The sequence below is a fragment of the Trichosurus vulpecula genome, chromosome 1 (assembly GCF_011100635.1).
Source record: "Trichosurus vulpecula isolate mTriVul1 chromosome 1, mTriVul1.pri, whole genome shotgun sequence".
Classification (NCBI taxonomy): domain Eukaryota; kingdom Metazoa; phylum Chordata; class Mammalia; order Diprotodontia; family Phalangeridae; genus Trichosurus; species Trichosurus vulpecula.
Window position 1 is genome coordinate 163,573,173 of NC_050573.1, and position 12,072 is coordinate 163,585,244.

Here is a 12,072-nt window from a genome sequence, read left to right on the forward strand (position 1 = left end):
AGTCTTGTCCAAAGTTAACACAACAAAACAAGTGATAAAAAGGATTAAGACTGGGTTATTGGCATTTAGTCCAGTCATGCTTTTATCAAAATACTTGACATTTCTATAAAACTTTTAAAGGTTTTATGTAAACTATTTTACATATATTTTTCCAAATGAGCCTCACAAAAAGACTGCGAAGTAGGTGCATTAGGAATTATTAATGCTCACTTTACAATCGAAGAGCTGAGGCTTTGGAGAATTAAAAGTAACTGATAAGTAAGCATCAGAGGTAGAATTCAAACTCAACTTTTCCTAAACTCCAGTATTTTATCCATTCTACTATAATGACTCATAAACCATGCTATCTGTGACTTCCTGAATAGTCTTGGTTCCAGATCTCTGTACTTGCCTAGGCCACTAAGCAAAATGAAACCAAGTCCTAAGCCTAAAAAAACTGTCTTCAGCTCCTGTCCATGTAGGCCCCATCAGACAAAGATGTTGTTTATTAGTACCTAGAATGGATATCAAATTATCTAAGTTGTCAACATGAATGGAAAGAAAAAAATTTTTTTTAACAGTAAACAAAGTCAAAGGTAGCAGAACCTTACATAGCTTCATAAAGGTCATAGAGAAAATGCAATTTTTGGTTGCTTATTAATTTAGTTATACTGCTGACAGACTTATCTAAGATTTTATTCTTTATCTTACATGTTTATTTGATGATTTGTCCTTGGTGTTTACTAAGTTTTAAATTAATGCTTCTTTAAAATGTGCTAGATTAACTCTGTTGAAAATAGCACTGCAATATTAAAAGTCGTTTCCTGTAAGACCATTTTTCTTTACTTGCTGCTTATGTAACAGGGTCAGCTGTTTATACATTAATAATGGAGGGAATATTTATCCTCACACTAATATTATAAAAGAGTTCCACTGTTTTTTATGCAGTACAACAATCTACTGAACCTGGAGTTAACAAACCTGTGACAATGCATTACCATTACCAGAAAAAAAAAATTTTCCCTTAGGAAGAAAAAAATTTATTTTTGTATTGTAAAGGACAGATGCAAGATAAAAGAACTTATTTTTACAACAAAGAAATACTCTAAATACCCAGTAGTGACCATAATTTGTTCAAACAAAATAAATATGGTTAGGAAACAAAAAAGTAATAAAGGCCACTCACATTTCTAAAGAAGCAATCTATGTGTACACATATCTCACACACTTACACACTCACACACACACACGTGTAGACACACTCACAAGAATTCAAGTACCTAAAATAAGGATTATTATTCAATTAGTTATGGTTCACTAAAAACATCAAATATCTAGGAGGCTTACTGAGGCAATACATTAGACTGAAGAGACAAAACACCTGGGAAAATGTTATTTTATAATATTCTAATTACCGAATAGAGGTATCGTTGGTTAAATTGTTGCATAGCTCCTTGAAGTTGGTTACGCTGAGACTTCCATTGTTCAAAGTTTCTGACTGATTCCATAGTAGGTCGCTGCCACGTTGTTGTTCTGGTGTTATGGTCCACATAATAAACTCTTCCACGATCATCAACTCTTCTTTCCCAACTTGCCCCCAAAACAAAACAAAAAAGCCCCAAACCCCCCCATAACATGAGAAACAAAATCCTTTATTCTTAAAACTTTTGTGGCTTATGTTGCACTTAAAGCATTTAAATTTGAGCTAAAGTCTTAAAGAATTAATGAAACATAAAATTTCCAAAATTATATGTCCCTGGTAAAAATTGATAAAGATTAATTTGATATTTGTAGTGAGACCTTGCTTGTCTTGTGCTACCATTATTATTATAATGGTTTGCTTACTAACTATATATCAGGATTTTCTAAGACACCACACTCACTAGTCCTAGTGCCACTTTGATTTAATCATTATTTTCAGGCATTAAAGAAAATAATAAGGATGTCCTGAGCAACTATTGTGGAAGGTTCTACCTCACTTAAAGAGATACATTTTTTAATAAATCAACTACCAATATTTAGTTCAACTATGCTATGTAAATTTCACATATTTGAAAATCCATAGCCATAAAGAAAATTATTCTACGCTAAAAAGAAAGTAGTTACAGGATAATTTTGTTCAATAATCTTTTAAGTGTATTTACACTCTAAGCCTCTAAGCAGGTACAGGAGACATAAAACAAAAAAATTGTAAATGACAGAATAAAGGTGTCTATAAGAAAAAACTGATTAACAGAATTATTTCAACAACAAATCAAAATTCAGATTAATCTATTCATGTTCCACTGTACAAGCAACAAGACATTACCAATTTAATCTCACAATCTTTCCTCCTCAAACTGAAGAAGGAAGAATGAAGTTACTGGTTAAATATACAAATATATTAAAAAATGCTGTAGAACAGAGGTGTCAAACTCTCAGTCCATAAATCTCGCAGGTGGCCCAAACCAGATTAAAAACTAAGAGAAATGTTTAACAAAATAAATAAAAATAAAATACAACATATATAATGTTAATCTTTGCATTCTAGGTCAATATGGTAAAGCAGGAATGCGCTTCTCTTTGAGTCTGACACCATTGCTGAAGGAAATTCATGGATGCCAGACTGAGAGTAGATTCCCAAGAAGAAAGTAAAGTAACCTTTTGAGACAAATATCATATTGGGGACTTAGTATGCTCACATTTCAAATCTCTCTTGATGCCATCTCTGTGTGACCCTGGATAATTCATTTTACCTCTCCTGGACTCAATTTCTTCATCTGCAAAACTAGGGGTTTGGACTAGATGAAGGATTCTGAAGTGCCTTTCAACTCTAAATTTATGACTCTAAAACCATTTTTCCTCAATGTGCTAGGCTCCCACAGAACCTACTAGTGCTTTTCTGTTTAATGACTTCTTGTGACATCCAACATAATCTCAATTATCAGGGGACATAGTAATATTCACTAAAGAGGTTAATTCTAAGGGGAAAAAAATGAACTTAATAGAGAAACTAGGGAGGTGTCATTCATACATTGTTCACCCATATCTCTTTCCAATCCCTCAACTTTTTTGAGCTCCTAGTCTATGTGACGTGTTGTACTGGTGTTTATTTAAAAGCTTAGGCAGTTTTGTTTTAGATAAGAAGGGTGTTCAAGAAAGAAAAGATTCAAAAGAAAATGCTACTTGAGGTCAGGAAAAAAAGACCAGTTCTTCTTTCATCGATATTGTAAACAACAACCAGTCAGATGACCTCCTTAAAGCACGATCATTATGTGGTCTAGAAAAAAAATTTGTGTAGGATTTTCTGTAATCAGCATGGGCAAAAGCATTATTTCTATAGGCCATCTGCCAGGCTAATAAAATTATTCTTTTAAACAAATATTTGAATGCCTACAAGAAAGAAATTTAGCTAGGTGCTATGAAAGATGCAAAAATGAACTTATCTGAGTGAGGAAGAGGAGATGGGCATACAATTAAACAAAATACAGGAGAATATATGATAAATATCACAAATGCAACAAACAGCCTATGGTAAGAACTGCATGCTATAACAGGATTTAGGAAGAAGAAGATAGCATTTTCATTGTGGCAGGAGTTCTTAATCTCTTTATGTCATGGAACCCACCTTTGACAGCCTGGTAAAGCTTATGGGACCTTTCTCAGTTTGTTTTTAATGCATAAAATTAAATACATCAGATTACAAAGGAAACCAATTACTGAAATATAGTTAGCAAAAATTTAGACGTGATAGGGACTTCAACCTTTCTTTTCACAAATGAGGAAACTGGCTCTGAGAATTCTAACCTCCTCAATATTACAGAGGAGTTAAGTGAGAAAGTTAGGATTTGAACCTAAGTCTGCTAACTCTAAATCCTATGTTTTTTCATGATAGAGGCAGCATTTGAGCTGAGTACTGAAAAGAATTCTATGTGTAAGGCACAGCATGAAAACTATGGCAAACAAGCACGAGGTAAGTTTGGAATATGAGTGCACTGGTTTGGGTGGAATAAAGGTATAGTAAAATTAGAGCAGAAGTTAAGGTGGAAAGGTATTGGTCAGACAGTGGATGGCCTTGAATATCAAGTCACGGAGTTTGAATGTTGTTCTGTGGACGATGAAGAGCATGGAAATTGTGCTGTCACTTAGCTTATTATTTAAGCCAGTTAACATTTGTGGTAAAAAGAATTTTACCCATATCTGACTAAATTAATTACTGATTTGACTCAGTACTTGGTACTTGTAAATGTGAACTGTAAAATCATCTAGTTTATTTGCCCCTGTCTGAAAATGTATTTAAATCCACATAACCTTAAATAGAAGGCTATCATCCATTTAAAGTAACCAGGACAGTACTCCTTTAAAATGTCTGAAAAATGATATTTTTTTAAAAAAAGTTTTCCTAATATTCAATCTCAGAAAAGCCTTAGAAATGATTTAGTTTGTCTTGAAACTTAGATCAGTTCATCCTACACACTGGTTTATTAATGATGCCTTGTAGGCAGAGTAAAAAGTAAAAATTTTTTTAATTGGACAAAAGGTGAATATCCATGTGATTAAATACCATTAAAAGTATGTAAAGGATCTACATTACCCTGGTGGTAAAGGCTGTGGTCTCTCCCATGTTGTAGTTCGTGTGTTATGATCAACATAATAGGTCCTATCATGAGGATCTTTTCTCTGTTCCCACCTTTAAATAAGAGAAAACAGCTAAGATATCATGAAAACATCATCTTCTTGTAATATAATTGACACAAAAATATTTACCTAAAAGAAATTAACAAAACAAATTATCTGCAACATTTTATTTATATTTTTTCTTCTGAATTCCCCAGTTATAGCTCATTCTTAAATATTTCTTTTCCATTAATATTTGTTGCCTAAGTTGAAAGAATAGGAAACTCACAATAATAATGTCACCTTTGTTTTTATAGAGTTTATATATCATCTTTGTGAAGTGGGACTGCAAGTACCGTACCATTATCCTCATTTTACAGTGGGGGAAATAGATGCTCGGTGAGATTAAGAGACTTGTCCAGTGTCACACTGGGGTCAGTATTTAAACTCAGAGCTTTGACTCAAAATTCAATGCTCCAAATTTACTAGGTTGGGAACAGTAGTATATGAAAAACTGAACATTAAGAGAATTCAAAATAATATGGAAATGATGAGATTTGATAAAATGCTTCTAACTTTTGTATCAAACCTGGCATTTGGCTTAATTTCAAGCAAGAGATTATGTTGTCATTTAAACCTGAAGCTGAAAAATCTGACACTGATTTAAATGCCTTTAGCAGCAATAATCTAAAATGTCACAAGATGGGGGTACTGCTCCACAAAAATTTGTTCCTCTGAGTATGTAGGAGAGTGCTTGTCACTTTCTCAGTCTATGTTCTTTGTACCTTCCTCTGAGTGCCTGAACTTGCATGTTGAGTTTTCTCCCATTCCCTTCCCATTCTATCACAGCCTCAGATATCTATTAGAGTCGGAAATTATCTTTATACCGAAGGGGGCAAGAAGACCAGAGAGATAAGGCTTGGCCATGGTCATTAGAGCCAGGACTTGAATCTGGTTATTTGAACTCTAAGTCTAGTGCTTTTTCTACTTTATATTCTGCTATATTGCAATGACTCATATCATTTTTTTCATGTTGGTAACAATCAGTAACTAAACATTTATTAAATGCCTATTGCGCGCACTGTGCTAAGCCCTGGAGACATAAAAAAGAAGTAAAAAGAATCTCTCCTCTAAAGGAGATTAAAATTTAATGGGGGGAGGCAACATACAAATATACCAAGCAAGTGATATACAAGATAAAAAAGAAATAATTAACAGAGGAAAGGCATTAGAATTAAAGAGGGTTGAGGAAGGCTTCCAATAAAGATGAGATGTTAAGTGGGACTTAAAGAACTCCAGGGGAATCAGTAGTGAGAGTGGAGGAGGAACAATATTCCAGGAATGAGGGAAAGCCAGAGAGATTGCCTAGAGCCAAGAGATGAAATGTCTTGTTCATGTAACAACAGGAGGCCAATGTCATTGGATTAGAGTATATGTCAGAGAGTAAGGTATAAGAAGACTGGAAATGATGGGCTTTGAATGTCAAACAGAGCACTTTGTAGTTGATTGAGGAGTCAACAGAGAGCCAATGGAGTTGGGGGCGGGTGGGGGGGGAAGGGGAGAATGTGGGGATACTGATATGATTGGACTTCTGCTTTAAGAAAATCACACTAAAAAGTGTCCTTTCCCATTATTATCTCCTACTACACTGTATATAAACTGTTCTCTGAACATTTAGATTTTATAAATTGGATAAGAAGAAAAAGAGGCCCAAAGGAGAAAGCTAAAGAATGGCTTAGTAGGAGATAAGCAGATGGCAATAATAGACAGAGAGACCAAATTCTCTCTCATGCCTAGGGGTTTATTAACTTCAGACAGTGCGAGTCAAACAATGATTATATTAGGAGCAACAGAAAATGGTGGCCAAAGAAAGGAAAATTAATTCCTTAAAAGTTATCCCACAAGTATTTTGATAGGTCTTATTTAAAAAATAAAAATGAATGGAGAAAGTTTAAAAGATGTTTCACTTTATAGCCATCTTTCTCAGGAATGCAAGCATTCCATATGTCAAGAGGCCAGATAAAAAAAGTTACAATTATTAATATTTTTAAAATTCCTATTCTATAAATTTAATTCTACGTGTCTAACAAAAACAGTAAAACACCTAAAATTTTGTCCAGTCAAGTTCATAACATCACAGGTTTGACATTTTCAGTAGCCTGTGGTTTAGCCTTTTCAGTTGTTGCTGAGTTGTTTCAGTCGTATTCAACTTTTTGTGTCCCCATTTGGGGTTTTCTTGGCAAAGATACTGGAGTGGTTTGCAATTTCCTTCTCCAGCTCATTTTACAGATGAGGAAACTGAAGCAAATAGGGTTAAATGACTTGCCCAGGAACATATAGCTAGTGCTCAAGACCACATCTGAACTGAGGTCTCCAGGCCTGGCACTTTAGCCACCTAGCTGCCCTTGGTTTAGCTTTAGATTTTTATTCATACGTCACTTCCAATTTGCTTTTGTATTTCTTTAGTTAAATATTTTCCTTTGGTTGCATTTTCAAATATATGTGAGTGACTCATTAGTTTAGCAATACCCAATTTCCTTTACTAATTTGCTCTTGAAAATTAAGCCCTCTCTTCTTCTAACCAGTTATATAGCTTTCTCCTAAATTCTCAATAAATTAGTTGCATTCTTCTGACAAAGGCTTTTAGAATTCAAGGTTATCTCCATGCTGTGATGAGGAACTGAAGTAGGACTTTACTGAAGTATATTTTTAAAAATTCTAGTTCTTTTTAATCCCATCTTGTTTATGCCCATGATTTCAGTATCCTACATGCAGACAGGATTCATGTTTTATTTAGAATGACAGTTTGTGGGACAATATTATAGACATTCTGCCTCATTACTGACTGAGATAAACATCGTTATAAGGGGAAGATATTTCCATAGATTAGGTTGCCATGAGAAAAAGGGAGGGGGGCAAGCAAGAAGAGGGTGGGATAAGTATTTGAGTTCTGAAAACCTGAGGTAATTGGGAGAAAGGGAAAGTTATAATCAGGAGGAACTAGTTATAATAGGATGAGGTTAGAGTGGTTTTAGCTAATTAGCCAGGGTTATAAGACACTAAGATGGACTTTGTTGACAGTATATTAATGGTATTACTGCAAAACAATATTTGTTAGTGAAACATCATGCAGGATATGCTATTTTTCACTTGGAATGTGATGAAATTCATTAATTTGGTAGAAAATGAAGTGGAAGAAAAAACAAGATCTAGTGCCTACATACATACCATCCAATAATTTATAGTTTTTAAGTTGTGAAACTCATAATTAAAGTAATTTTTATAATAGAAGACATTATCTATTAGGAAGTAGAATATCTATTACTCGGGTGGCAAGATGTTCAATTGGGGAGTATGTTAAAGTAAGGATTTCTTCTGGTGGTGGGTTGTATTAAATGATCACTGAGATCCCTTTAAACTCTCAAACTCTGGGATTCTGTGATATAGTGAGAAAAACAAAACACCCAACTGATACCAAAAGTTAGGGGATCTGCATTATAACTCTGAACTGGTTAAAGTTGTGTCTTTAGGTAAATCACTTCACCTCTTTAGGTCTTATCTATAAATGATGACGTAGTTGGACTAGAATCCTAGAACTTTAGAGTAAGAAGGGACATCAGAGGATTTCTATACCCATCTTATACATAACATGAATCTTATCTACAACACTCTTGATAAGTCAGTCATCAACCTCCTCTTGAAAACCTCCAACGTCAAATAGCTCACTACCATCTAAAACATTCCATTCCATTTTTTTATTTCTAATTGTTTGAAACTTTTTCACTATAAGTTGTGTCTAGCAGCCTAAGCTATGCCCTTTGTGCAACTTTTAAAATGTCTCCTCAAATAACTTGATCTGTTTTAACCCTAATATTGTATAAGAAGTTTTTATAAGAAACCAGAACCTACAATAAAAAAGGATATTGCCTGCCTAGTTGTATTAGATAAAGAATATACTTAAAATGAAGAAAGCAAAATTTCTCAAAGACAGAGGCTTGAAAAAACTATTAGGAGTTGGAAATATTGCTACTATAATCACCTAATATTACAGCTCAAAAAGATAACACTTTAATTTTTTTGGACAACTAATTTTTAAAGGAAGTTAATGAGGAAGCAAAATCTACTTTGTAGACAACTCTTGGGACATATTCCATACCATCATTTATATAGCAAGAGATACAATCTGCTTGGTAAAATTTCCAACAACAATAGCATGTCCTGGTTGGTTTTGTTTTAGACCTAATTGAGAATTAAAGTTTTGATTTCTGATGAAAATAACGTCCTCAAAATGTTTCACTATATTTGGTAGAGTATAATAAATATGAATGACTCTTTCTTTGCCAATTGAGAATTTTGCCATGGTCCCAGTTCATTTAGAACATAAATTTTCACTATAAGAGAATGTAGCTTTAAAAGTTGTAGAAGAATAGGTTGACAGTATATTGACCCTCAGGAATATTCCTGAAGGTTTTTCATTTTTCATCTTAAATGAATTCTTAGTACCTGTTTTTTTGTTGTGATTTAACTTCTAGTACTATATTCAAGGCATTAACATATCTAGAATAAATTGCTTCTAGCCATTATTTTTTTATCATTAACCTACAGAAGTTCTTAAGAGTTATAAAACTATAGTCTTTTTAGTACCCTTATTCTCAAGATTACCTTTTGCCAGAATACTACCCTTCAAAAGTACTTTATCTTTATGAAAAGACCTACCAAATAAACCTGATTGTGGTCTAATACCATAGATTTCAACTGCACAACTGAGTCAACAACTGTTCTTAAGTTTTAAAAGTAATCACTCAATTGAATAATAAAGTCTGGATCAAACTATTTAGAATCCATGTTTTAAAAATGCAAAGTAGTATAAACATACGCTTACATCAAACATCATCACATACACTACTATCAAAAATATCCAACATACCCTGGTGGCAAAGGTTCTGTGATGGAATTTCCAGGCTGTTGCCTTATAGGTTCTTCAGGTACATTAGAAGATTGTCTTGGTTTGGCAGCTTCAATAGCAGAACTATTTTTCAAATGAGAGGCAGAGTCTACAGTATTTAAAGCTTCATGTACCATTTCTGCACTGGCTGAAGCAAAGTAAGCACTATTTTCAGAGCACTCAGGGATTTCTTGAGTTATAGGATCTGTAGTAGTAGTAGTATTAGTGCAATCAGTGGCTATGGGAGTTTCTTCAGATCCTATTACAGTCTGAAGAGCAGGTGCATTATCAACTGCTGCAGATGAAGATGATTCTCCATTAACTGCAAAACAAAAATTAGGAAATCTGTATCAAGCAAAGATAATGCAAAAGTACTTTAAGCCAAATACTACCTCTTATCAAATACTCAATTTATACTAAACATTGTACTAAGTAACAAGGAAGAATGCACATACATATAAAACAATACATCTTCGAGAAAAATAATGACTATCAGAATGTTTAAGCAGCATAATTGTCCAGAAATTGAGAAAGCAGAATTTTGGACTTAAAAAAACTTGAAGAGTTAGGCATCAATTTACGAAAACAATAACATGAAGGTTTTTCACCTGAGGGAGGGACCAAACATTTTGATTATAACCTATGAAGCCTGTCTTTCTCCCTTCTTTCTTCCCTTACAGCTGATAGCAAACATCAATGGAATGGTATTGTCATGCCTCCCCAATGTACTGTTAGAGGAGGTGGGCATGGTAGCATTATCCAGAGCAATCCTTGATATGACCTCTAGGGAAGCAACCTAGATCTAGAGCATATGTCTATCAGCTTTCCAGGCTCCTTGACTATTAATCCCCTCTTATGATCCAGCATAACTGGCCTTCTTGCACGTAATACTTCTTGTGCTGAACCTGGGTCTTTTTGTAGTCTGTCCCCTATTCTGTTTTCTGGGAGCCCACTAACTTATGTTGTAAGCTATTTATTCTCCTTCCAATCTTTTTCTTTAAAGAATTCCAATTTCACTTGTTTCATTCCTTCTAGCAATTCTCAAGGGTTTTTTTTTGGCCAAGTCACTTTTTTCTCTAAAACTCTAAGTTATGTTCTTTCTTCTGGGTTTCCCTCTTGGGCTCCTCTCAATCCATGGAATTTTTTCATTATATTTAACATTTTCTTAAACTTGTTCTTATTTCCAAGGTGGCACAATGGACAGAGTGGTAGACCTGATTTCAAATCTGGTCTTGGACATTTACTGGCTCTGTGATTCTGGGCAAGTCACTTAATGGGTTTGCCCAGGTTTCCTTGTGTATAAAATGGAGATGATAATAACACATACCTTCCACTGTTGTTGTGAGGATGAGACAATATTTGTAAAGAATTTCATAAGCCTTAAAGCACTATATAAGTGCTAGCTATTACTATTTATAGATTAGAAATTTCTGTTAGGGCAAGTCTCTGCTCCCTCCCAGGCAGACAGAAAGGAAGACCTAAGGGTTTCATCACCAGCAGGAAACAATGACAGATCAGAATCCAAGCAGATACAGGCCAATCTAAAGTCCAGGGAGTCTGGGCGAGGACAACAGAATGAGACAAGGCCACAGACCTCTTACAAAAGGCGATATCTATCTAGTTTTAGCCACTGAGCTCGGGTATGTGAAAGCAAAGTAATACAAGCAAAGTCCACCATCCAGAAACTCTCAGCTAGAGAAATGAGTAAAAAGAAGAAAACAGGAAGTATAGTGAAGAAATACCTTGGAATAAGAAAAACCCAAGAAGTAAACCCAGAAGAAGAGAGTAAGTGGAGAACAAGTTCAAATAGTTAAACGGAAAAAAAGGATGTCCTAGATACAAGCGTATCTGGAAGAAATGAAACAGAAACAAAATGGAATAGTAAGGGATGAAAGAATGGCAAAAAGAATTAATACCTTAGAACAGAAAGTGGGAAACCCAGGAACTGGCCTCTGAAAATTAGGATGAGCCAAACAGAAAATTATTCCATGAGACAACCGAAATATTAAACAAAATCAAAAGATTAAAAGACAGAAAATACAAACTATTAAAAAAAATTACATGAACACAAGTGGAAAGAAAATCTAAGAGTTATGGGGCTACCTGAAAATCATAACCAAGGTCACCCCCTGCCAAACAACTGGATACCATATTTGCAATGGTCATAATTAAAAACTGACCAATCTGTTAGAATCAAAGGACAAAGTAAAAGAAGAATTCACCAGTCACCTATTGAAAGAAACCCTAAGAGCTCCCAGTAAAGTCATAGCCAAATTCTAGAGCTTCCAAGGTAAAGCTCTAGTAAAGTAAAAATACCGGAAACCACCAAAAAGGAAGTGATAAAGTACCAAGAAGCAAGAGCCAGAAATCACACAAGATTTGGAAGCTGCACTATGAAGGAGAGGAGAGCTCTGAAAATGATATTTAAAAAAAAAAAAGGTACAATCAAGAACAACCTGACAAAACTGACTATAGTAATTATCACAGGGAAGAAAGGAGGTCTTTAATAAAATTTGACTCTTCCTAAGCATTACTGTGAAAAGGCCAGAACT

General features: G+C 34.4%; 1 protein-coding gene across 6 annotated transcripts in view; it reads right to left on the minus strand.

Moving 5' to 3' along the window:
* Nucleotides 1-12,072, minus strand: part of WWP1 (WW domain containing E3 ubiquitin protein ligase 1) — a 150,930-nt gene that overhangs the window by 49,745 nt on the left and 89,113 nt on the right. For all 6 annotated transcript variants that reach the window (XM_036753156.1, XM_036753157.1, XM_036753161.1 and 3 more), the window contains 3 exons: nucleotides 9,503-9,842; nucleotides 4,553-4,648; nucleotides 1,395-1,569 (listed from right to left, as the gene is read on the minus strand). In XM_036753156.1, the coding sequence (XP_036609051.1) occupies nucleotides 1,395-1,569; nucleotides 4,553-4,648; nucleotides 9,503-9,842 (611 nt within the window). The remainder of the gene's footprint in view (nucleotides 1-1,394; nucleotides 1,570-4,552; nucleotides 4,649-9,502; nucleotides 9,843-12,072) is intronic.